The sequence below is a fragment of the Furipterus horrens genome, unplaced genomic scaffold (assembly GCF_987537825.1).
Source record: "Furipterus horrens unplaced genomic scaffold, mFurHor1.1.pri manual_scaffold_3, whole genome shotgun sequence".
Classification (NCBI taxonomy): domain Eukaryota; kingdom Metazoa; phylum Chordata; class Mammalia; order Chiroptera; family Furipteridae; genus Furipterus; species Furipterus horrens.
In genome coordinates this window covers 208,739,548-208,764,769 of record NW_028327173.1, presented here as the reverse complement: position 1 = coordinate 208,764,769, position 25,222 = coordinate 208,739,548, and the positions used below count along the sequence as shown (strand labels likewise).

The following is a 25,222-nucleotide window of genomic DNA, read 5'->3' as shown; positions in this document are numbered from 1 at the left end:
GTGGGTTTTATGTGAAAAAGGAAGTGCAGTGTGCTGTCCCCACGCCGAGTCCGTGTTGTCGTTTCTAACTGGGCGGGTCCTCGATGCCTTGCCTAATTGCAGGGATGCTGTCCTGCAGGGGCTTTGAGTCGCCTCCCTGTCCTGCTCCACCTGCCACACCTCCGGGCTCTGCACCTCGCTGGGATGTCCCCTGGTGTCCTGCCCCTCCCATGCCTGCCCGCTGTTCCTGCCTCCTCTACTGGACAGGGGCCCCATCCTGGCCCCACCAGCTCCCACCGAAGGCCTGCTCAGCACCCACTGCAGACTTGGTTGACAGCCAAGGGTGAAAGCCAGCCCTCCGTCCTGCTGAAACCAGCAAAGCTCTCCCGTTTTTGCGGAAGGGGCTCGGCACATCCATTCTGCAGTTCAGGAAATGGTACTCCCCTACCCCCACCGCGGACTTCAGTCCTGCCTGTCCTACCCTCGTCATGAGCCCTGTAGTTCAGCTGTGTCTGCGGAGGTCAGCCCCACCAAGAGCAGTCAGGGCCAGGCGGGTGTGGGTCCCTCGGGCATGGAGCCCAAGGGGCGAATGATTGGAGCAGCCTCTGCTCCGCATGGATCAGGGGTTTGCAGCCCAGGCCCCTCCCCTAGAGTGCAGTTCCATTGGTCTCGGGGAAAAGAGACCAGATCTTAAAAGGTCCCCAGGGAGCCAGGTGCCGCAGGGCTGAGAGCCATAGGCTGGGGGTGACGTGGCCACTGTGTGCCTAGGTGTCCTGGCCTCTATCAGTTCATCCCATCCGGAGTGAAAGTGGGGCTGGCGGGGGAGGGCACATGAACAGCTCCCTTTCTGGGAAGGAGCGCTTTGTCCCCTCCGCTCCCCGGTTTGAAGCAGCAGCGCAGTTTCAGGTTGGCTCCTCAGGGGCAGACAGAGAAATGAGGTGGGTCCTGGGTATGGGAACACCGGGGGCTGTGAGCTGACCCAACCCGGGCTCGTCCTGAATGAGCCGAGTGGGACCTGGCTTCCTGTCTGGCTGCTCACTGGAGGTTTCCGTGTGGACCGGGGAGCCTCGTGGCTTCTTCTGGAATTAATTGCTGGGGGCCCTGCACGGGCAGGGCGCTGATTCGTGGGGCTCCCTGGAGGGGCGTGTACAACACACGGAGGGGCAGATGGCAGCCAGGGGACAGCCATGCGCCTTATTAGGAGAGGCGGAGTGGCCAGCGTGGAGAGATCGCAGTTCTCCTTAGTGTGACCCTTTGTCTCTCTTGGTGCACGTCCACTTTCTTTCCTCTGTGGGCTCGGGGATGGGGGGTGGGGGGCGGCTCCAGTCACGGGTATTCTGCTCCGTTATTCAGGGGTGTTTGAGGTTTCCAAGATCCCGAGTCTCCGGGCCTGGAGGTGGGGTTGTGGGCGTGGCAAGATATTGGCCAGTTGGACATCAGTGACCTGGGCAGTGTTTTTGCTGTGTGACGTTGGCATTGCAGCTTAACCTCTCTGAGACTCAGGCTCCGCGTCAATAAACAGGGACAGACAGTAACAGGGCTTACCTCGGCGAGAAGATTGCATGTGGTAATGGGAAGGTCGGGGTTTTGCTTGGTGTCTGCAGGCACACGTGGGTACCCAGTGAAATCTGTGTGTGCGATAGGGAAGGAGGTTCCCTCCTCCGTGTCCTGTGTGGATGTGAGAACTCTCCCACGACCAGGGCTCTGAAGTCAGCACTGAGTCTGCAGCCGGCTGCCCTGGCCTGCACCACCCAGCAGACCCCCGTGGGCAGCCCAGGTGGGCAGGCCAGGCCAGAGGAGGGAGCGGCGGGGGCCAGGGGCCCCGGACCTCCCCGTCTGCCTGGCTCAGGGTGGCTGCACTGAGAGGCGTCCTTACAGGAACCTGATGCTCCCCTGATAAGCCTCGCTCAGCCCTCTCGCCTTCATCCATAAATAATACCTGTCTCACATTCAGCCCGCACCTCCTGGAGCTGCGACATGTGCCAGGAGGCAGATGCTAATGGCTCAGGTGTTCCTGAACTTGCCTGTCACAGTCCCACCTCCATGCCTCTGCTCACGCTGTGCCTTTAGCCTTGCCTTTCATCCCCACCTCGCTTGTCTGCCTATCACAATCCCGCTTGCTCTTCAGTGGTCAGCTTCAATGGCGCCTCCTTCAGGAAGGAGTCCCTGATTTCTCTCCATGGTACATCCTTGTTCTCTGTCCCCCTTCCCCCTAGACTGCACCTCTTTACTCCACTCTTTGCCCTTCAGCAAACACGGTTATTCCTACGGCTCTTTCATTAGGTCGAGAGACCCTCAAAGAAGGGGACCATGTCCTCAAACAAGCTTGCGTGACACTGGTGCTGCTGGCACCCAGCTCTGTGGCCTTGGGCGGATCTGTTCACTCTCTGAGCATCTTTTTCTCTGCTCACCTGGCAGGGCCCCTGGGAGGATGAGAGGGTAGCAGAATGAGTGCGTTTGCGCTGAGGTCAGTGAGCCGCTCACAGCTACGTCCGGAACCTTCAGTGTTCCTGGGGCTTCTGTGCAGCAGCAGAGTGTGCCCACGCAGAAGCCTCTCAGCCTCTGCTTGCTTTCCCCTAGTGATGGGGTGCTCATGCCCCACTGGTAGCCTGGACTGTCGTGAAATTGACAATTCTCCTTTCTAGGCTTGCATTCTGCTCTGTAAGAATTCAATCAATGACAACCTTTTAGGGCTGCCCAGGGTCCTGGGAGTTGGTGGGCCTTCGTTTCAAACATCCTCCAAGCCCTTTAAGAAGACAGGGCCATTTGCAGCTCTGTGGATTGGTGTCCTGGGCCTGGCCGGGGAGACCTGGGACATTCAGCTCCAAGACCTGCTGAACCTGGCCTGTGGGCAGGGCAGGTGGGTAGTGGCCACTCGGGGGCTGAGCACCAGCCAGGGACCGGCTGCTTCTCAGCAGGACAGGGCACTGCAGGAAGTGTGGCCTTTCCTGCCATCTCTGGTCCGGACTGCACTGAGCCAGAGGCAGGGGAAGGCTGCCTGGGAGGACGGGGAAGCCCCTCCGCTGCCCAGTCCACAGGGTCACTCCACCTCCTTGGGCCTCCGTTCTCCGTCTGTTCGCTGGGGCCCGGTCGCCGGCTCGCGGTGGGAAGCGCTGAGGACCGAGGGGCGGAAGGCGCGCCGTTGGTGCTCAGCGGGCACGGGTGTCCGTGGTTCCGCTGACCGTCTTCGTTTGTTCTGGCCGTTTACAAACAACAGACTTTATTTCTCAAGCTCTGGAGACCGGAAGTCTGAGGTCAGCACGCAGGCAGATTCAGGGTCTGGTTCAGAGCAGGCGTCTCCCCACTGTGTTGTTACTTTGTGGAAGGGATAAGAGCTCCCTGGGGTCTCTTATGAGAATACTAATCTCACTCATGGGGGCTCTGCCCTCGTGGCCTAATTACCTCCCAAAGGCCTCACCTCCTGACAGCATCACAGTGGCCATGAGGTTTCAACCCATGGATTTGGGGGCAGGGACGCAGCAGTGTCCCTGGGGCTGGTCAGACCTCCCCGTGGTTGGGCCTCCAGGTGGCCCAGCCTGTGGGACTCAGGGCGTCACTGCACCTCGTTTCTGTGGGATGGCGGCACCTCCCCATGGTGGGGGAAGGGTCTGAGGTTACTTGTGGGAAGAGCAGCTTGCTGGTGGCAGGAGTGACAGCCTCACCCCCAGGGGGCAGGGCGGAGTGGGGGCACCCCTGCCCTGCTCAGTTTCGAGTTCCTGGCCCGTGGGTGAGTGGGGGCCCTGGTCTGCCCCTCATGGGTGAGTCCCGGGGTGGGGGGCAGAGCAGAGAAGCCGAGAAGGCAGACGCCCCGGGAGCTGTTGCATCCTCTGGGGCAGAGAGGCAGGAGCTTTGGAAAAATGCGGCACTGGTTTGATGAGGCCCTTCAGCCCCAACGGAGCTGCCGCCGACCCCTCTTAATGAAGCGGAAGGAGAAGGACGTCAATCAGCCGAGCGTCCTCGTGGGCACGGCAGCCGCCTCCTGTGGGGCTTCCACAGAGGATGCCCAAGGCGTGGAGTGGCTGGGTCTCCTGCTGATGGCCTGCCACAAAGCCCTCCTGTCCCCAAGACCTGGGGCCTCGTGGGGACGCTGCTCTGTGGGAAAGGGCGGGTCCCAGAAGGGGCAGCAGCTGGAGAGTCAGGCCCCGTGTGTCACGGTGTGTCACTGTGACAGCTCCCGAGACGCTGCTGGCACCCTGCCCACAAGGCAGAGGCCTGGACTGAGTCTGTGCCCACCTCTCCCTTCACCTGCTGGCACCCGGAGGCTCTGCCTGGGGGCATTTGCTGTCCGCTCCCCAGGTGGGTGGGGCTGGGGCATCACCACCCCACCCAGCGAGTCCTTGAGGTTCCAGAGCTCCCCTTTCATGGCCCCCTGCCTCCCCTGCCCCACTCCCCCCCCCCCCGCCACCCCCTCCCCTCACCTGGGCCCCCCGGGCTCCCTCCTGCTGGCGCTTGAGTCCTGTCTCACCCAAACAAAGAGCAAGGCTCCCGGCCAGGTCAGCCGAGACAGTGTGCAGAGCTGGGGAGGGTGGTCTGAGGACCCCGCGGCGCTGTGGCAGGCTGGCGCACCTTCCCCGAAGCTGCTGCTGGTGGGGGCATGCGGGACCCGACCCCCCCCCCCCCCCGGCAGGATGAATTCCTGCTAGGTTCTCAGTCTTTTTCTGAGGGCCTACTATGTGCTGAGAGGTGAGCTAGGGGAGGAGGAGGAGGCTAGAGGAAGGATCAGATGTGGCCTCTGGCCCCCAAATGCTTGCAGTTTGGGGTGCAGGAGAAGCAGGGGCAACACCGCCTGACCAAAGAGGAAAGCAGGCCAGGAGGGGGATGGGACCTGGCCCCGTCCTCCCAGCTCCTGAGCAGGCAGGGGGGTCTGATGGTCAGCGCCAGGACTCAGCACCAGTGGGAGGGGCTCACAGACCCCCAGAGGGTGACTTCTGCTCCCCCAGGCCGCTCAGGGGTTCTGCAAGGGGGGTGAAACAGGCTGATGCCCCGGCTCCTGGCAGGGGGAACATTGCAGGGAGCTGCCGCCCGGAAGGACGCTGCATCGCGAGGCCCCTGGAACTGGTTGAGGGGGCCCAGAAGGGGCCAGGGCACGGTCTGGGGGGAGCCGTGGGCAGCCCAGCCTGGAGTCCCTTTTGTAGTCAGACCCCCCCCCCCCTTTTCCTATAAGCAGCGAGGCTGGGAAATGACGCTTCCCTCCCCAGGCTCCTCTCCTCATTAATGCAAACCCTGGGATTAATTTAATTACATGCTCGCTCGTCTCCAAGAGGCTGGGCCTCAGAGGCGCCCGGTGGGATCACGAGTTGCTCAGGGCTGCTGGGAAGGGTGTCCTGCCCGGGGCCAGGCCCTTCCCGGGGCAGGGTCCCTGTACTCCTGGTCCTTCCGCAGCCCCCTTCCCCTGCAGGGTCCACCTCGCTCTCGTTCTTCCCTGCTGCAGGGCACCTGCTCCCGGGCTCCTGGCAGCATGCCACTGAGCATGGGGACAGGGTCCCGTGTGGCAGGGGCGGCTAATCAGGACTAGCAGGAGGCAGCCGGGGACCCTGTGAAACTTGGCAGGAACGAGCAGGCTTGGGGCTGGGCCTCAGGAAAGGCCCCCAGTCCCGATCTGGGGGGAGTGGGCAGAGGGCGACTGGTTGAGCCTGCTCGGGGTTAAAACCTGCAGTGACATCGACGGGTCTCTGTGCAGTGGCAAGGTGCCGTGATTTACTTGATTCTCCCTTTTGTAATAATAAAAAAAATTCTCCTTCTTCTTGACAGATTATTTGAAAATGAACAAGTAGTGTGAATAAAAAATAAAAAAAATCACTGGCTCCTCCATGGAAACAGCAGCACTGTCAGTATTTCTGTGTGCGCCCCCCCGACTGGCTTTGCCGCATAGATTTGTTAAATGTAGCAGCACTTGCACATGTGACTTTGTGTCCAGTTCTTCCCGGGGGCGCTGAAGTGTTTTCCCACATCGCTAAGGAGAGACGCTCCTGCTGAAGCCGTTTGAAGGGTGGCGGGGTGTGGGTCTGCTCCTGCCGGGCACACAGTTCTCCGCAGTTTTGGCCGCAATGACCCCGTCTGCATTCTTCATAATGAGAATTAATTCTTTAGGGTAAATGCCACTGGAATTACCGCATGATTCAAAATAGCTTAAGACTCTCGTATTGTTCTTTTGAAATTCAAACAAAAACCCGACACACCCGGTGACCCAAGTGTGCTTTGTTCTCTGCGGCCACTTGGGGGGTTGGGGGCAAACCCATACGGACAGATGGCTGTGGCCTCAGGCCTGTGCCCATGAGGGACAGTGAGGGCGGACAGTGGCCTGTCCCTTACTGGCAGTGGGTGGGGGTGGGGGGGGTGCCGTTGGGTCATTTGGCCTGTGTCCCTCTCCTGGGGCTGGCTCTGTCTCCACGCCTGTCCCCTCCCTGGGTGTGGGCCGGCCGTGAGCTGTGGCTGAGGGGCCGGCCGGCTCAGACAGGCGCAGAGGTGCGTCCCGCCCGCCTGCTGCCCAGCGAGATGCCGAGGCTTGCTGGCAGGTCTGCTGACTCCGTGCCAGGGCGTGACCCCAGCGGCCCTCGTCTAATGGAGAAGGAAATGCTCCTGACCCGTCCGCCCCTCATCCCCCAGGAAATGGCAGGAAGAAGCACGACCGTCCCTACGGCCCGGAGACCGCGGGTGGGCGGCGCACCCGCCCTCCGAACGGCTCTGAGGCTGCCTTGGCCACGTGAGGCTGAGTGGCGTGATGGGGCCGGTGGCCCCCCTGCGGAGCACAGGGCTGTGCCTGGTGGCGTTGTCCCGTGAGGGCGCTTTGGGGAGCAGGGCGGCTGCTTTCTGGCTGTGCCCGAAGTCTGGGCCACAATCAAGCGTCCAGGAGTGAGGCCTGACCATGAACCACGTCGTCCTCCTGGGAGCTTCGGCCGGCTTCTGGGAGTGGCGCTCCGAGTGGCCAGGCTGGGATTCCTGAGTGCTGACCACCAGGGGCGGGCTGGGCCCCGGGCCGCTCCGCTCACCTCGCAGCCAGTGGGGACATTGTGTTCCTCGTGGCCTCCTCATCTGGAAAATGGGGTGCAGGGGCTGCCGTGTGTCACGTGGGGTGGGGGGTGGGTCCTCCGCTCCCCCACCGGCCCCACCTAGAGGGAGACCTTGTCTCGTACGGATGAGAGAGCTGGGAGCCTTTGCGGTCTCCCTGTCCATTGGTTCCGAACTGGTGCCCTGGGGAGCCCTCCTGCTGACAGCGCGTGGAGCGCGCACAGGTTTGGGGACCCCAGGCTGTACCCCACTTCCTTACCTGTGCCCAGCAGGCCCTGAATGCGGAGGCCTTTCCCATCAGGCCTGTTTGTGTGGGTGGGGTGGGGGAAGGGACATAGGAACTCCTTGTCAATTCTGGGTGACTGATGAGTCAGCTGAGGCTGGGGACAGGCATGGAGCATGGGCTGTAGTGACCATGGGCCCACGAAGGCTGAGAGCAGGGTCTTGTCACAGCTGCAGGCACCCAGGCTGGCCAGGGCACGCTGCCCAGGCAGGAGGCGTCTGCTGGAGCCGGGCGTGCACTTGGCGTCCCCGTGGGGAGGCCTTCGGAGTCCCTGCCTGGGGCCCAGCGTCAGCTCCGCGCTGCCCCGCGCGGTGCTGTGGACGGGCCGCGTTACCTCTCTGAACCCTGGCTCCTCGGCGTCAGAGGGCGCCATCTGGGGGGGAGGCGGGGCTCGTGTGGGGCTCCCCGGCAGAGCTGGCCTGTGGTCATTCAGTGTCATCCCTGGAGCTGCAGGGGCCGGCCTGGCAGGGAGCCACTCTTCCGTCTCTGAGGCTTCAAATTCCTGCGAGGTGACTAGGTGGGAGGAGCCGGTCCTGTTCCCCAGAGTGAGTGGGAGGGGAGGGCTCCTTCCATTCCCACCCAGGGCCGGGTCCGGTGCTTAAACAAATGCCTGGTCCCGGGGCTGGCTGGGGGCGCTCCTGAGGGTCCTTCCTTGTACTTCGGGAGCAGAGTGAGGCGGGTCGAGGGGCAAACAGGCACGTCTGCAGGAAGCTGCCTCTCACAGCTGGGGGGTGGCCTTGCTGGTGGGCAGGAACTCTGGGGCCTGGGTCACACGTTCTGGGGAGAGGGCCACCGCTGCCCCAGTCCTGCAGGTGCCAGTGGGGGACACGCATGTCATCTGTGAGGACACCAAGAGGCCAGACTTACTGGGCGGTGCCAGCCATGCACTGGGGGTGGACAGAAGCTCGATGGTCCATCTTGTCCTCTGGCAGCACCCAGGCCCCCTTTGCCCACTCAGGAATGTTAAAAGCCCAGTGGGGTCTGGCCCCCGTGTCCCTGAGGTGGTGGCGTGGGGGAGTACGGACCTGCTTTGGTCGAAGGTCTGGTGCCTTCTGAGATAAAGGGTCCGCGGCGTGAACTGGGAAGACCCTGTGTCCTGCTGGGGAGCAGTGACTGGCCAGGGGGTGCCCAGGGTCCAGGTTGGCGTCTGGGCCATGTGAGCTCTGCCAGGTGCTCATGAGCACAAGAGGGGCACAGACTGTCCCTTATCAGGCGGCTACTGACCATCCCTGCCTTTCCGCCCTCTGCGCCCGCAGCTGCACCTGCGGAGGTGGTGCGGTCCCCTTCCTGCCCTGCTCTAACCTTCCCGGCCTTGTCTGTTCCGGAAGGGGGTGTCGGGAGGGGAGCTCTCCCATTGATGACTGAGTCTGATGGCTCCTGTGCCCCCTGCGTGTTGTTACAGATCCCACGTGCACCTACGTCAGACAGCTGGAGACCAAGGTGAAGCTGCTGGAGGGCGAGAAGCTCCTGGCACAGGTAGGCCAGCTGTGCCCACCGCATCCCCGGGGCCAGCGTGAGCCCCCCCCCCCCCCCGCTCCTGGGCCCCCTCCCCCAACTCCATGCCCATAGCCGCCCGCCGGCCCGCCGCTCCTGCTTCAGGTCACCTCCCGGCATGCTGGCGACAGTCCCTTGCTCCACGGTCTCCGGGGTCCCTCCATCATATCCTTTCACTGCCTGTGCCCAGTGGTCCCCGAGCTCCTTGGGGGCTGCACTGGGCCTGTCGCAGGGCTGCTGTGGGCACAAGTGGCTGAGGGAATGGGCTGCTTTGCCTGGTGGCAGGTGGGCGCGCCGAGGCCCCCGGGCTGGGCTGGCACGCCTCGCTCAGACCCATGTGGAAACCGCCCCGCCCCCGCCCCCACACCCAGTGCTTTCGGGGCGGGGGTCCATCCTTCTCCCTCCTGGGCCTGGCCGGTGTCCACAGACAGGTGAAGTCGTGTCTCCTGCCCAGCACGTCCCCAGCACAGGGGCAGTGGGTCAGAGACTCAGCTGTCGGGGCAGAGCGGGGTGGTGTGGCTGGAGCATGGCAGGGCCTGGTCGTGACGTCAGGCTGTGACTAGCCCCAGCTGGGGTTCTGAGGGCCAGCTGCCTTGGCTGACCCCTTTAGCCTCCCTGTCCCTGTCCCTTGTACGCATCCCTGGCTTCATCTACCATCTCCCCCCTCACCCCCTGCCAGCAGCACCCCTAATCCGTAAGTGGCCAGCCAACTGGAATGCCCAGAGAATTCCTCTGGGAACCGGCCCCGGGTGGGGTGCAGGGGCTCAGCTGCCTGGCCCTGCTGCTAGGTGACCAGCAGGCTTGGTGCTGCTGCCCTGCTCAGGAAGCCCTTGGCTGCCTCTCTGCTTGCCGGGGGGCTGGGGGGCTCACGGCCGAAACATGGCGCACAGGCCCTACACCTCACCCCTGCACCGGCCTCGTGGACAGCTCCCATAGCCCAGCAGGACTCGGCAGAGTGCATGGTTCAGGTTTGGGTTCCCCTCGCCCCTCCACTCCTATGCTCAGGTGCAGAGCCAGGTATCGAATTGCAAGGCTGGCTGTGTAACTTTATGTGGCTGTTTAAGGTTCTGCTGTGATGCCCCCTGGGGCTGGCGGGCGCAGGGAGGGGCTGGGGTCTTACCTGGCCTCGGGCTGGGACTCCTAAGACCTGATGGCCCACGTGGACTTGACCTGGGCCGGCTGTGGTTGTGAAGGAGAGGTGTGGGGTGGGCTGCAGGAACTGTGTGGCGGAAGTGATGGAGGGGGCTCTGGGTGACAGGGGCGGCTCAGGGCTCAGGGTCTGTACCTGGGAGCAGGCGTCTGGCCGGCACGGAGGTGGGGGAGCCGTCTCAGCCGCTGTGCAGTGGAACGAGGGCCGAGGCTGCCTCTGGTGGCTGTGCGAGTCTGTCCCATGGCTCCCTGGAGAAGCTGGGGGAGGGCTTGGGCTCCAAATTTGGGAGATTGTTCCGCAGTCCAGCTGAAGCGTCACTTGGGCTTGTTTCCACAAGGACGGGGGTGTCCCTGAGCCCCTGGCCCCTGCTGTCTTAGGCCCCATTGCCCCACTGGGAAAACACACCTCAGTTCTGGGTGTTGGACCTGAACTTGGGGAAGACATGTATGTGTTCAGGCCATGAAGTGGCAGCCCTTCATCTTCCTTTCTGGGGGCACCCCCTGGTTTCACAAGGAAGCCCCCCATATCTGTGTCACCTGCCCCCACACCCATGTATGCAGAGGTGGAGGTGGACGGGGGGGGGGCCTATGTCTGGGCCATCAGGGGGTGGCAGCCCTTCCCCCTTCCCAAGCCAGCTCTGCCCTCTCCCAGGGGTCAGATTGGGGGTCTTGGCCTCATCTGTGGGGTTCTGTGTACCATCTGTTCCCACACCTGGGCCAGTCATACCGGGCACAGACATTGTCAGATAGGGGCTGCAGGCCCTCGGCCCAGACCCATGCTTATTGGCCGCAGGCAGTGGGAGTAGAGCTTAGGGATGAGCAAGCTTTAGCCTGCTCGTTGCCAGAACGGGAGAGACGCTGGGGGCTCGGAGACCACCCGGTGTGGAAGGTCAAGTGTCTTATTTCTGTGGAACTTTTCTTTCTTCCTGAATGAAGCCCTGTGAAGCTGAGCTGCTCTGGTGGCAGCTGAGTGGGCCCGTGTATGTCACAGGGGTTGCCTTTCGGGTCCCGTCCCACTCTGCTGGTGGGCCCGGTCTTGCCCAGGGTCCCTTAGTGAGCAGGTACCAGGAAGGGGCAGCCGCGTGGTGCTGGGGCCGCAGCCCTGCTGGCGCATTGAGTCCTCCTGCCCTTGTGTGGCTCTTGACCTGCAATCAGCACAGGCATCTCTGGGGTCATGGATGAGGCTCCTGCTGCCCCTGCCAGCTGCTGTCACCAGAGCTTGGCCTTGAGGGTGGGTGGGTGGGTGCTGCTGGTGTGGAGGAGGGCATTGGTGTTCTAAGTCACGCAGGAGAAACAGGAGATGGAAGATGGTGAGAGGAGGCCCCTGGCTTGCTCAGGGCCTCCAGGGGCTCCAGAGATTCCTGAGGGCTCCCATGGCACCAGCCTCATAAGGATCCTCAAGCCATTCCATCCCCTGGACTCTGTTGGCTGACCTGTAAACTGGACGCTCACTCAGTGTGTAAGGGATCACCTGCTGTGTGCACGGTCCCGGGGTGACGAGGCAGAGGTCTGGTCTTGCTATTGTCCCTGCCTGACCACCTCCCTGTCCAGGCCAGCAGGATTTGTGTGCACAGGGGCCGCTGGAGGACGGCAGAGGTAGGGAGAGCATGAGGGTCAGGACTCAGCCCACGGAGAGGGCCCTGGCCTTATTCTGCGGGGGTCCAGGGAAGATAGGATGTACTTCGCCTCCGTCCTCCTGGCCTCCCGCAAGTCATGGCTCCTGGCTCTGGCGTGGCTCCTGCCGCTTGGCGCTTATGCTGAGCTCTCCGCTCTGTGGCTGCCTGCTCTTGCTGATAGGGGTCAGGATCCTCCTGGGGAGCCTGGTCCTACCCCCGCTGGATTGCCTGCTACTCAGGGACTGGGCTGCAGGGTCTGGGTGTTCACATCTGTGTCTCCAGTGCTCAGCATAGCTGGACTAGGTGGATGTGTCTTGGGGAGCCCCTGGTTGCCCATCCCCCACCCCAAAGTCCTAGGCCAAGAGGGGTGGCTGATTCTTGCCCAGTATAGGGAAGGTCTGCTTAACCAAGGGAGAGCTGCTTTAAAAGGTAGTGAGCATATCATCTTTGGAGTTAATCAAGTGATGGGTCGTCGTCGTCGTAGATGACTGTATTTGGCAACCTTGAAGATACTGCTGCTGTGGGTGAGATTCTGGTCTGGGCCACGTGAGCTCTGGCTTGTGAGATTTTATGATTCTGGCACTTAAGGCTTGTCCCTGAAATCAGATTGCTCAGAAATCTCCAGCTCTGCAAAGTGAGGCATCTGCCTGTTGGCAAAGAGCCGGAGAGAGCAGTATTATTCTTTGAACTGTCTTAAGGGGATGTGGCTTTGGGGTTTGGGTGGGAGGGCAAGGAGCCTCTATGGATTCCCACTTCCCACTGCCCCAGCCCCCTCGCCCCATGGCCTCCATTTAACTCCAAAATAGCTTTAATTAAAAATGTGCCAGAGTGTTCACAGGCTGAATGACTGTATTGCAGTTCGTATTTTCTTTTCCTTGTCAGCTTTAAAATTTCATCAGCACAGCTGCTTCCTCGGCGCTGCTCCATCGTGAGCCCCGGCACACGTCACTGTTTCTCCTGCGGGTGCTCTGGGCTCGGCCGTGCTGGGGGGCGGGGGCTGTGATTGCTGCCGGGGCCTGGGCTCTGTCTTTCCCCCAGTTAACACCCCTGCTGGGCTGGTCAATGAAGCCTGTGTGTGCACCCAGGAGCCTGCATGCCAGAGACAAAAGCGCAAGGAGCCTGTGGTGCGGGCTCCCAGTGGCCAGCGGGCGGCCACCCGGGGAGCGTGGGCAGTGGTCCAGGCTCGTGGCTGAGCTGCCCCGAGCCTGCCTGCCCCCCTCCTTACCCCAGCAGCCCCTCCTGCCTGGCCACACAGGGTGGACGTGACCCCAGATTTACACCAAGCACAGATGGGGAAACAGAGGCCTGGTTGGAGCAGTTACCTGGCGTGGGTGATGGTATCAGTTTGCTGGGGCTGCCTTAACCAAGAGCCACACACCAGGCAGTTTAAACAGGTGAAATGTGTCATCTCACGGTTCTGGGGTCCAGAAGCCTGAGGTCAAGGCAGAGGTGGCTCCTTCGGAGGGTTGGGCCGGAAGGATCCGTCCCAGGCCTTCTCCTTGGCTTGGGACTGGATGGCTGTCTTCTCCCTGTCGTTCTTTGTGACATCTTTGTGTCCCGATTTCTCCCTTTTATGAGGACACCTGTCATTTTGGATCAGGGCCCACCCTGATGACCTCATTTTAACGTGACCACCTCTGTGATGACAGGCCACATTCCGAGGTCCTGGGGGTTAGGACACCAAGGTATGAAGTAGGGAGGTCACAGCTTGGCCGGATGGTGTACGTAAGGAAGTGGCTTCGGGTCCTGGAAGAATCCCTGAGCCAGCTGTCCCCTGCCATGCGGCTTAGGCAAAATTCTGTGTGTCCTGGTGCCTTGGCCTCCTTACCTGCAGGACGGGGGATGGTGAGGCCACTGCATCTCTTGTGGCATCGACTGGGAGCTGGCACTTGGGGCCCACCTGGCTCAGTGGCTCATCTTCTCATCTGCTCCTGGTCCCAGGACCTGGGATATGTGCCACCTGGCCTGTGGCTTAGACCTGCCCGTCCTTGAAGGAACCGTTCCTCTGTCCCTTGTCTGAGTTTTGAGCCGCCCAGGCTGGGCAGAGGGGACATCTAAGCCTGTTTCCCTGAGCCCCGTCTGGCCGCTGGGCTCCCGTGCCCCAGGCCGCTGGAGGTGCTGGCCCCATGGGGCTTCTGCAGTGGCAGCTCTGCTTGCCGGGGTCTTCTGTGACCTTTGGCCTTGCCCACAGGCTCTGGGCCACTCCTGCTCCACCTGCCCGCCCGTTGGGGGTGTGGGGCTGGCTGTCGCGTCCCCATCCCCTTTGTCATGAGTGTTGAGGTCTCTTTAAATGCCTCATTAGCAGAACCTCAGAAGTGGTGCAGCCTCTCCCTCCGCCAGGGCAGAAACCCCTCTTTCCAGCATCCGAGCAGATGGCCAGTCTAGCGGCAGGGGCAGGAAGAGAGTAGGAGTTTCACCGCTGTCCCCTTGCCCGAGGCTGCCCCGGTGTCCACTGTGAACCACACACAAGGTCACGTCCGGGACTGGAAGCCGGGGTCGGGTTCATATCCCCAAAGTGCCGCTTACCGGCTGGGTGGCCTTGGCCATGGCTTAGCCTCTCTGTGCCTCAGCTTTCCCGTTTCAAAACAGGGACACCTGAGGTGCTTGCCTCAGGGTTAAAGGGCAAATCATGGAAAACACAAGGGCTGAGGGCCCCCCATTGTGGTCTCGCCTGTGGGCCGCCCTGCAGCTGAGTCTCCTTCTGGACCCCAATTTATGTGTAAGCAGAGACCCTGGAAGTTGGCGGGCTGCTCAGATCCAACCTGCTGCGATGGGGCTTGGAAGTCTGTCCCCCTCCAGAGGGGCACCCCTCCTTCCCTGGAGGTGCTGCGGCCTGCCCAGGGGACATGTGAGGGGCACTGTGTGGGGATGGGTGAGACCTGCCTGCACGCTCCCGGTTGGTCGCGGCCCCGCGGTCCTGGCGGCGCGCACACGACATGCGTGGGGGCAGTGCCCGCTGCTGGCCGCCACGCAGCAGCGCACGGTGGTGGTGGGGCCCTGCCTCACTGAGCACCTATTGGGGAGACCCCACCGGGCCCCTGGCCGTGTTCTTAATGGCCTACAAACGAGTTCTCTCAAAATTAAAGAAAAAAATAAAGTCAGGTTTGTAGGACCCATCTGCTCCTGTGAGGGGGCCTGAAGAAGAATGTGGGGGTCAGTCAGCCTGGCCTCTTTGAGCTGGCTGGGGTCTGGGGCGCACCCCGCTCCAACCTCTCACATGGAGGGCTCAAAGGGGTGCATCCCAGTGCCAGTCCTTGTTAAATCTGGAGTTTTAAATACGTGAAGTGCCTGGGGGACCCCCATTCCTGCCTTTGGTTGGGAAACCCGCTCCGGCCAAGCCGAGGTCCTGGTGGCTTTGGGCCAATGGGTGCCCGGGGCCGGGGGCAGAGGCGAGGGGCGTGGCCGGTGGGTGCCGGGTGACGTGGCCCCTCTTCCCTTGCAGCTGCCCCGCCCCCACGTCCGGCAGCGGAGCTGGCTTCAGGTAGAGAGAGCTGCGTGGCGGGACTGCCGTGCTTGGTGTGTGGGGTGGGGGGGGTGCTTTTTTGAGTGCTGTGTGGTGCCCTGTCTGCTCTGGGTTCCCTCACCTGGGTCCCCTCCTGGGAGCTGCTGCACGTGGGCCCTTCTCACCCACTCACTGGACCCCGACTCTGCGGTGGGAACCCCAAGGTGTGAGATGGGAGGAGGGGCTGGCCGAGGCCGTGTGAGTCAGTGGCGGCTCCCAGCTGGGCTGGGTCCCTGCGCGACATCCCCCGGGCCCAGTGCTGGGCTCCCAGCTGCGCCGCGCTTTGCCGGCCCCTGCCCGCACGGCAGGCAGGACTGCTTTGCCAAGCAGGGCTGGGAAGTGTCCCTGAAGCCCAGTCCTGTGCCCGGAGGGCCAGCGGGCTGGGGCCCCGTCTAGAGTCACGCGGGCTGGCCCCTCTGTGGGGTACTGCCCCTGGCCACTGCATGCAGATCGACGGGGGCCCTGGGTCTGGCGTGGCGAGCAGTCACCTGCGAGCAGGCTGCTGGGTGGGGCCAGGCACCCCTGGGGCCCCTGCCTGCAGGTGGGCACTGCTGCCTCCCAGGGGGACACACAGTAGGCGCTTCCCCAACACAAAACTGTCGCAGCCGAGTGTCTCGCTCCAGGGTCAAAGCCCATTGGGGCAGGACGGAGGGGTGAGAACACCGGCCCCTGAACAACCCCTGAAAGGGGGCCCGCTGCAGCTGCCGGCCACCCAAACACGGGGCCCCGCGGGGCCGGAGAGGTGGGGGCTGTCCCGTCTACGGCCCGCTCTGTTCAGCACCCCCTCTGACAGTGCTCCCAGGTGTGTGTGTGTGTGGGGGGGGACAAGGGACTCCCTGCAGCTTTGCCAGCAGAAGCCCTGGCAGTAAGGAAGCTGGTGGCTGAGGCCCGGGGCGGGGGGCGGCCCGAGCTCGCACAGCGGGCAGCTTGCAGTGACAGCCCTGGACAGGGCCGGGCTGCCTGTAGGTGGGCACTCGGAGGCCCTGCAGGCTTCTGCGTCTCCCTCCTGGCCCAGGGGGCTCCTGCTGGTCCTCGGGGGAGACTAGACTGGGCGGCGGGCAATACTGTGAGGCCCTGGACGGCTTCCTTCCCTTTTAAGGATTCAGGAAATCCTGCTCCACTCCTGCTGTGTGTTGGAGCCCCCCCTCCACGTTGGGGGGGGACTGCAGGCCTGGCAGGCGTTCTCCCCCCCCTCAAGGAGCCGTGCCCCCACCCCCCAGCCCCTGAGGTATAGGTCCAGCCCCTCCCCCCCAGACCCCTGAGCTCCTTTCCTTTCCCCTCGGCAAGGAAACCCGGGCAGATTGCTTCCTTCCAGGGCACTGCCGGGCAAATACCGGGATTTTAATTTGGATTTCAGTGCAGTTATGGTTCCTCATTTCGACGTGTCATTAGTCACGTTGCCCCCAGTGAGAGATTGTGCGTTTCCCACCAGCTCTGAGGCTTGCTAACAGAGTTCTGCGGACGTGCAAATGTTTATAGGTGATCTCTGGAGGCCGGGGTGGGAATTGCATGCTGCTAATTAAAAAACTCCCCCACTCCCACGCACACACCTCCTCCCAACAGAACCATGGGGGGGAGGAGGAGACGCAGCCAGTGTTTTGAGTAACAACACGTGAGCTGCTCAGAACCCATTTGGTCCGGGGCCGGAGAGTCTGGGAGGGGTGAACCTACCCTGTGCGTGTGGAAGGACGGGGGGCGGGGGGGCCCACGATCAGGGACAGTCCCATTTTATAGGTGATTGATGGCCATGCCTGAGGTCTCCCTGGTGAGCCCCTGCCCCACTGCGGGGGCCACTGTGAGGGGGTGATGTGCAGGAGGGGGGGCTCCTGCGCCCTGTCCTGCTCGCCTGCCCCTGCCCCTGCCCCGGCGGGCCTGCTCCCCCCCAGGGTTTGTTTGGGTAACTCAACAGCCTGCTGATTGATGGGACAGCCCCCCTGCCTATTATCTGCCCTGCAGAGTTCCCTCCTCGCCTTTGAAGTCAAAAAGGGGGCTCGGGCCAGAAAGTGGCAGGGAAGGCCGGAGGGCCTGGCTTCTGCTCAGCTGGCCCCAGGGGTGGGGCCTGGGTGGGACTGAGCATGGCCCCTGCCCGGTCCTCTCCCTCTCCTGCCCGGGGCCCAGCCCCCAGCCCCAGCTTCTGCCGGGAGGGGCGGGGAAGGGCTGGCTTTGCCCTGAAGGAAACTGGGTGTGTGCATTCCCCTCTTTCTCCACTCACTCACTCCTCACACGCTCGTTCGTCCTCCCCTGCCTCCTGAGCCTGCACTGGGTCCGGCGGATACACAGCGCAGGACCCAGGGCCGGCGTTGGGAGCTGCTGTCCGGTGGTGGAGGCTCACGGGCGCCCTGAGCAGAGCGTTGTGAAGGGCTCACCCTGCAGTGAACCCAGCACCTGTGGGGGCAGAGGGGGTGCCAGGGGCTGCGGGGAACCCAGGTGTGGGATGCTGGAGCAGAGGAATGAAGGTCGAGGGGTGGGAGAGCCCCCATTCCCTCGCCCACCAGCTAACCAACAAGGGCTGCGGCAGGGTGGCAGGGGGCGAGGGCCTGGGCAGGGCCCCCAGGCCGGCTTCCAGAGCAGACCCCAGCCACGAGGGGGAGCCACTCCGAGGGCCCGGCTCGGCCTGCTGGGGCACGGCCCTCAGCCCCCTCGGCCCGACTCCCCAGGCCTGACCCCTGCCCTTCTCTCCCGCGCAGCAGGCAGGCTCCGGAGAGCTCCGGATGCTGCGGAAAGGCTTCTCCCCGTACCACTCGGAGTCCCAGCTCGCCAGCCTGCCCCCCTCCTACCAGGATGCCCTGCAGAATGTAAGTACCCCTCCCCCAAGGGCCCCCCTGTGTGGGACCGTTAGTGACCTGCTGGGGCCTGAGGACAGTCTGGGCCTAGCTGGGTCAGGGGAGGGCAGTGGGTCAGCTTGGCCGTCCTCATTCTCCCGCCTTCTTCCTCGGAAGGGGCCTGGGCTCCCGGACCCTCCGAGCTTTGTAAGGGCTCAGAGCGGGGTTAGGGGTGGCAGCACTGGGCAGTGCCCGGGGGCCACGAGGGCAGCTGCCCAGGCCCCGCTGCCATCCCACTGTGCAGCTCGGTGGCCTGCGCCACCCTTCGGACAGGCGGGGAGAGGACGAGGGCTGGTGCCGGCCTACGTACGTGCGGGTCGCCACCCCCGGCTCTGTAACAGGGTGGGCGTGTGGGTTGTGAGCTTCGGTTATCCGCGGAGCCTGCAGGGCTCTCCTGGCTGCGGCCGGCCCTGATGGGGCAGCGGGGAGGGGGCGCAGAGGGGCGGCGGCGGGCCGCGCTCTGGGATGCACACGGCCTCCCCGGGGCAGAAGTGTCTGTCAGGCCTGCGTGGCCTCCTGGGTCCAGCATACCGGGGTCTCTAGGGGCAGGCAGCACATGAGTGGTGGCCAGGGGCCGGGAGAGAGCTGAAACGGGGAGGGACTGCAAAGGGGTGCGGGGTTTCTTTTTGGGGTGACGGAAACTTTCTCTCGTGGTGACTGCACCCATCTGTGAATATGCTAGAAACCACTGCCCAAGAAACACTTACCCTCCTGAGCCCGCAAGACGTTGTAACAAGAACAACCAGCGTTTGTCGAGTGTCCGCTACGCGCAGTGCCGCGCAGGGGCTCACCTTGCACGGAAGCCACTGCGAGGCAGGGACCCGGACTGTCCGGGCCGGCCCGACGTCGCTCTGTGGGTCCTGGCCCCGCTTCTCGCCCCCACCCCGGCCAGCAAGGGCCACCGGGGCGTCGCTGCGGAGCCGTGCAGGCTCGGCGCCGGCAGACGCGCCTGGCGCGGGAACAGAGCTGCGGGCACCGCGCAGACAGCAAGGCGCCGGCAGCAGATACTCCCGCTGTTCGCGCGGGAGCCTGCGGCTGACAAGGGTCTAGCTGCCTTGTGCGTAAGGGCCCTGAAAAGCCGGTGACACCCACGTGGGTGGCGCCTCCACTCCGTCTCCCTGCCCCTGCCGTCCATTCCGACGGCTGACAGTGTGTCCTGAAGGCCCCTCGGTGACCCGCACACTGTGAAGTGCTGTGCCACCCGGCTGGCTGCTTGCGGCGTCAGGCCTGCGGGTGTGGGCAGAGGGGGGGCCAGGCCCATGGGGGTGGGGTGCAATGCCAGGTGCCTGTCCCAGCCCCTGCCCACCTGGGGCAGAGGCCCAGTGTCTGCCCAGGGCCCCCGGCTTCTCGCCACAACGGTCACTGGCCCAGGTGGCCGTGGGGTAGGGTGCAGGGCTACTGCCTCAGGCTGCAGGGCCCTTGGGCCTTGCAGGGGTGCGGTCTGCGCCCACCAACCCTCCCGAGACTGGGACCAAGGCTTTTGACAGCCTCTCAGGTGTCCCCATGTTTTTTTGTCAATGGACTTTATTTTTAAACATACCATTCAGTGGTTTTTAGTATATTCACAGATTTGTGTAGTCAGTAAAAGAGAACATTTTTGTCATTGCCTGCCCCCACCCAGAAAAACTACCCCTTAGCATTCCCTCCCCGCCCCTCCTTCCTTCACCCCTGAGCAGCCACACATGGTCTCTGCCCTGCAGGTGCGCCTGTTCTGGCCCCTTCGTATAAGTGGGATCACATAATAGACAGCCGATTCTTTGTGCCCGGTGTCTTTCACTTAGCGCCATGGCTTTGAGATCCGTCACGCTGCAGCGTGTGTCAGCACTTAGTGCCTTTTTATTGTTGAAGGGTCGCGCAGGGGGCGGGTATTTCACCAGCTGCTGCGTATCTGGGCTGTGGCCATTCTTTTGCCTCCTGTGAACAGGGCTGCTGTCAGCGTTCCCGACCAGACATTTGTGGGGCACAGGTTTTCCGGTCTCTTCCCCTGGTCTCCTCTCTTTCGGCCCCAGCTCCGGAGTCCCGCAGACCCGGGTTCGAGGCCCAGCCCCATTGTTTACTAGCTGTTTGGCCTTGGCAAGCCATTTAGCCTCACTCTCCTCAGCTGGACGGTGGGGAGCTGAGAAGCTAGAGTCTGCCCAGCAGGCTGAGGATGTGGGGGGCCTTCCGGGGAGCTGTGCATGCGGGGTGCTGTGCCAGGGGTCACAGCCCTGACTGCACGTTATTGGTGCATATTCGTCCCGTGGTGGCTTCCTTTACAGGATCCCAGGGCCACGCTAGGAAAGGGCTGCATTGCACAGCCTTTCTGGGCGCCTCCGGGCTTCCCTCCTGCCTTCGCTCCAGGAATCGGCCCCCTTACAGAGCAGGCTGTTCAGGGAGCCCCAGGTACAGACAGGACACCAGACCAGAGGTGCCAGGGGCCGGGCGCCTGACCATACACGTGTGGCTGTTGCCCCCTCCTGGCGGATGCAGGGAGTGCAGCCTTCTGCCTGAGGTCGCTCACCTGTGTGTGGGCCGCCTTCCACCTGCCCCCAGGCCCCTGGGTGTTTCCAGATCTTTTTGGTTCCCCCACGGCAGACCTTGTCCGGGCACCAGAGGCCAGACACCTGGGCTGGAGTCAGGGACACAGCTGTCAAGCAGTGTCCCAGGGCTCTGCACACACTTGGGACACAGGGAAGCTTTTTGTTGTCCAGATGAGGAAACTGAGGCAGAGTGGGTCGGGCCCTGTCTCAAGCCCCAGCCAGCAGAGCCTCGCCCAAGCCCAGCTTTTGCAGACCCCAAGGCTGTGGGTCGCTGCCTCCTTAGAGCAGCAGGCGGGTGACCCTGGGAGGCCCTGGGAGCAAGTCCAGGCTGGGCAGGCAGGTGGGGGGTGGGGGGCGGGGCGTTGGCTGGTGGGCAGAAGGTCCTGGGCCCTGAGGGTCTCACACAGCATGGCCTGGGCGGGCAGGGTCCCAGGGCGGTGGCTCTCAGCCACGCTCACCAAGCCTGCCTGGGCGGGAGGAGTCATCGGGCCCATGGACAGGAAGGGAACCAAGACAGAGAGAAGGGCGGGACCTCGAGCTCACCTCCCTGCTCTGAGCCTGCTGGGGCACTCCGGGGCTTTTCTGTCCTCGTCCCCTCGGGCCCAGTCCCAGCCTCTTCTCAACACCTGGCTCCTTGAGGCCCTCGGGGCTTCACCCTCGAGGCCTCCTTGTCTGTGAGCTTCTTCCATGGGGCCCTGAATCCAGGGTCCCCCCTGCAGCCCGAGACAGAAGCCCAGCACTCGCCTCCACAGCCACCTGGGCTGGTGACCCTTGTGGGGAGAAGCTGGGGGGCGCCGGGCAGGCACTCAGCCTCTGTCCCGGGCAGGCAGGGCACTGGGAGGCTGGGTCCCCTCCTTGCCTGGCTGGCTGCCCCCTGCCTGTCCCCGTCTGCTGTGGGAGTTTGCCACCTGATTGCCAATTAGTGTTCCCTGAATCAGGTGGCCAGACAGGGCCAGAGGTGGGGCTCAGGACTGGAAGCAGCCTGTGACCCCGGGCATGGGGGGGCGGAGTCACGGTGAAACACCCCCTGGGCAGTGGAGGAGCAGGAGGGGCTCCAGAGTCCGGACCCCGGGGTTTGCCGGGTGAGCTCTGTGAGTCTCCGCCCTCGGAGCTGGACGCGCTGCCTTGCACAGCAGGGAACGGACCTTCCACGTGCTCTGCGGAGGGGGCCCGTGTGGTGTGCCGGGGTCCAGGTGCTGCCCGTCGGCCCTGGCCGGCCCCCCACACCTGCCTCCTCTCCCCAGCACCCACCCCCGTTTCCTCCTGCCGGCCCCGGCCCCGCAGAGTCAGGGACCTCACCCGGTGCTGGTCGCACTGTGGCCGCCATGTGGGCCTCTTCGGGGTGAGCTGAGCCTTGTGATTCCCTCCCCAGGGCCCGGCCTACCCGGTGCCAGAGCTGCCCTCGCCCCCCTCCGCCGGCTACAGCCCCGCGGGACAGAAGCCCGAGGCTGTCGTCCACGCAATGAAGGTGAGGGCCTGGTGCGCTGCGGGGCGTGGGACCTTGAACCCCACATGCGCTCTCTCAGGGGCGTCTGAGCGGCAGGGTGGGGCTTTCATCTCTGAGTGGGGACGGAGTGGCTGTGGCTGCCTGGGACACTGGCGGAGGGACTCAGGGAGGCTGGGTGCCAGTAGCAAGTGTGTTACCTGTCTGCCCTCCCTGCGCCTGGGGAAACTGAGGCCTGAGCGTGTAGGGAAAGGGCAGGCACTCCCTCAAGGTCAGAGTCCCGGGCAGGACCGGGGCCAGGCCCAGCGCCCCTCCGGGGGCAGCTGTCCTCCTGCAGAGGGCCGCCAGCTGCGCCTGGGTCCCTAAGGAGCCCTGCGCCCGCCCCTTCCTCGCCTCCCACCCCGAGTGGGTGCTGTCCTCGGCCCTCCTGCTCATCAATCACAGCCTGGGGCCCTGGGTGGGAGTGAGTCCACCTGTCTTCAGCTCTGTCCCCGGTGAACTGGTTGCTGCTTCCCCGGTGTGGTGTCTGCAGTGTCCCACCCCCGCCCCGGGCCTGTTCCCCGCAGGTCCTGGAGGTGCACGAGAACCTGGACCGGCAGCCCCAGGACAGCTGCGAGGACGACCTGAGCGAGAAGGAGAAGGCCATCGTCCGCGAGATGTGCAACGTGAGGCACCCCCTGGGCCGGGCGGGGCCCCCCAGCCGGGCCGGCGTCCTGGCCTGACACTGGGAGTGTGGCCGCAGCCTTCCCCGTGGGGGCGGGGGGCACTGGAGCCTGGAGGCCCCGGTCTGTCCTCGCTGCCCCTGCGCCCCCCAGTCCTGGGGAGGGCTGGTCTTGTTTACCCTCATCCTGCCCCTCAGCCCCTGCCCCAGGCGGCTGGCTTCTGGCCTCCTAGCTGGGTAACCGCCGGCCACGTAGATGGTGCTCAGACCATAGGTCAGGCGGCACCGCCAACCCACGCTGCGGGCCTGCAGGGCTGGGTCTGCCCAGGAGAGAGAGCTGCACCCCCTGACCCGCCTCACCGCCACGTGTCCTCCCTGAGTCCTGGCAAGAGCCAGCAGGGAGGGTGCTTTGCAAGGGGCTGAGCCAGGGCCCCTTGCAGGGTGGGCTGTCCCGACCCCAGGCCCCTTGCTGCCTTCTGAGTCCGTGGGCCCACTCACTGGACGGCTGTGAGGCCGAGCCTACACCCAGCGGTGACATGCTCAGGTGGCCATGAGGATGGACGTGCACAGACCTGGTCTGAGCGCCTCTGAGCCACGTGCGGCCTCAGTTCCCCTCCTGGCCCCATGGCTCTGGGGGGTGCGTGCACGGGCCAGCGGGCAGCTTGGGGGGGCCTTGCACTCACACCGCGCCTCTCCGCACAGGTGGTCTGGAGGAAACTGGGAGACGCCGCCAGCTCCAAGCCCTCCATCCGGCAGCACCTGTCTGGGAACCAGTTCAAAGGGCCTTTGTAGGGCCTCCCCTCCGTGGACAGGACGGTCCCTGCCCGGGGTCCCCAGGGGACGTGGCAGGCCCTCTGGCCGAGCCACTGACTTCTTCTGGGATGAACTGTACATAGGATGCTGCCTGCCCTGGCTCAGCTGCCGCAGGTCCCACGCGCTGCTGGCCGGGCCCCACCACCCACATCTCACACCAGCAAACCCGGAAGCCGAGAGGCCTGGGCAGCCTGGCACTCAGAGCCCAGGGACTGTGCAGGCTGTGCCTGCACCCCCTCAAGCCTCTGTCCCCTGGCTGCCACTGCACGGGGCATGGGCCACTGGCAGCCGGACCTAGTGCAGGTGGCACTTTTCATCCACCTGCTGTGACCTGAATGCTGGCTCCCCAAGCACTGGGTCCCCTGAGTCATGGAAAGGGAGCTCCTGAGGACCCTTCTCTGGTCTGTGCCCTGGCCCCTGCTGCCTCCTGGTTTTAGAGTGCATACACCGCCCCCCGCCCCCAATGTCACCCTGCCTGGGCCAGGTGTGTCCCATCTTTTCAGGTGCTCCCTGCTCAGTGCCTGAGGCATCTCCATTTTCACGGTTCTCATGCTGGGCCAGGAGCGAAGGGAGGCCGAGCCACCCGTGCCCCCTCTCCAGAGGGGGAGCACTGGGCCCGCCGTGGTGTCCCCCGGAGCCTGGCCCTGTCCTTGGTCACTGTGGACAGAGCTGCATGGCCTCAGTGACGAGAGTTCTGCCCTCTTCGGAAGGAGCCTGACCTGCTCTGGCTTGAATTTGCTGTGTGACCTTCAGCCGGTCACTCAGCCTCTCTCGGCCCCTGGCGCAAAGCGAGGTCTTCGGGGCTCCCGGCCGTGCCGCTGGCTGGAGGCCGCTGGCCGCAGTCAGCTGTGCGGGGCTGGGGGCTGGGCCCAGGCCGAGTGCCGCCGCCTCACTGCCTCATCCGGTGGACTGCCCCCCCCCCCCCCCCCCGAGCCTCAGTGTCCTTCGAGGGAGGGTGGGAGCACGAGCGCCCCCTCGCAGGGCTCTGTACCGAGACCGAGACCGTCAGTGCAGATGACCGTGTCTACACTGTCAAGTGCGGTACATGAGTTTTCAAATTTGTGTGGGAGGAAAAGGAGGCCCAGAGGGGTGTGCGATCCGTGGGAAGGCCCTGGCGGCCGCTCACCCCGTTCCGCTCCTGCCCGTCCTCGGACTTCCCTGTCCCCGCGTACGAGTGCTGCAGTGGCCTCGTGCAGCCCGAGGGCCTATTCTGCATCGGGCAGGCCCTGCCCAGGCCCGTGTGAGGGGCAGGGGCCAGGACCCAGCAGTTCCCACTGTCCATTTGCTGTCGGTGCCATTGGGGCGACACTCAGGGGAAAGGCGCATCCCCCCCCACCCCCCCACCCCATGCCCAGGCAGTGCTGAGGGGACCCTGCTTACGGCAGCAGGCAGGTCCCACCTGCCTGGGTATGACAGGGAGCCAGGGGCTCTTTCAGGTCTGGTGGTGAGCTCCTTGTCGCTGGGGGCGGAGTGAACATCGTTGGTCACGGTACCGCGTGATTCCTGCCCAGGTGGGCAGCAGTGGGGGCAGAGGCCCCTCTGGTCATGGAGTCTAAAGAACCACAGCAGCCAGGGGGCCACGGGCCCATTTTGGGGGGAGCCGCAGTGGGAACCCATTTGCCATGTTTGGATCAGGTTGACTGAAAATAAGCAATAAGGAAGGCCTGCTGGCCTCTGCAGACCCTGCACGCTGACACGGGCCCTTCCGCTCGGGAGGGAGGTGACGCTGCCCCCAGGCCGTGGTAGCGCCAGGGACCGGGTGGGGCATTCCTGCCAGAACCCTCCTGCCTGCCACAGAGGCAGGGCGGGCCGGCGCAGCGACCCTCCTGCCCCTGCCTGTGTCCCAGAGCCAGTGCGGCGTGGGATGGCTTCCAGGACAGGACCCGTGCCTGTGACAGCCACCTCGCCAACAGAATAAGCTGTCTTAAGGAA

The 25,222-nt window shown here is 64.1% G+C and overlaps 1 protein-coding gene across 3 annotated transcripts in view; it reads left to right on the top strand.

Moving 5' to 3' along the window:
- Positions 1–24,284, top strand: part of CCDC85C (coiled-coil domain containing 85C) — a 71,225-nt gene extending 46,941 nt beyond the window's left edge. The window contains exons 2-7 of one of the 3 annotated variants that reach the window (XM_090271381.1): positions 8,673–8,746; positions 14,972–15,010; positions 17,719–17,826; positions 21,745–21,840; positions 22,383–22,481; positions 23,180–24,284. In XM_090271381.1, coding sequence (XP_090127507.1) covers positions 8,673–8,746; positions 14,972–15,010; positions 17,719–17,826; positions 21,745–21,840; positions 22,383–22,481; positions 23,180–23,269 — 506 coding nt within the window. In that variant the 3' untranslated portion in view covers positions 23,270–24,284. The remainder of the gene's footprint in view (positions 1–8,672; positions 8,747–14,971; positions 15,011–17,718; positions 17,827–21,744; positions 21,841–22,382; positions 22,482–23,179) is intronic. The other 2 variants (XM_090271380.1, XM_090271378.1) reach the window with 2 other exon arrangements.
- Positions 24,285–25,222: the final 938 nt, after the last annotated feature.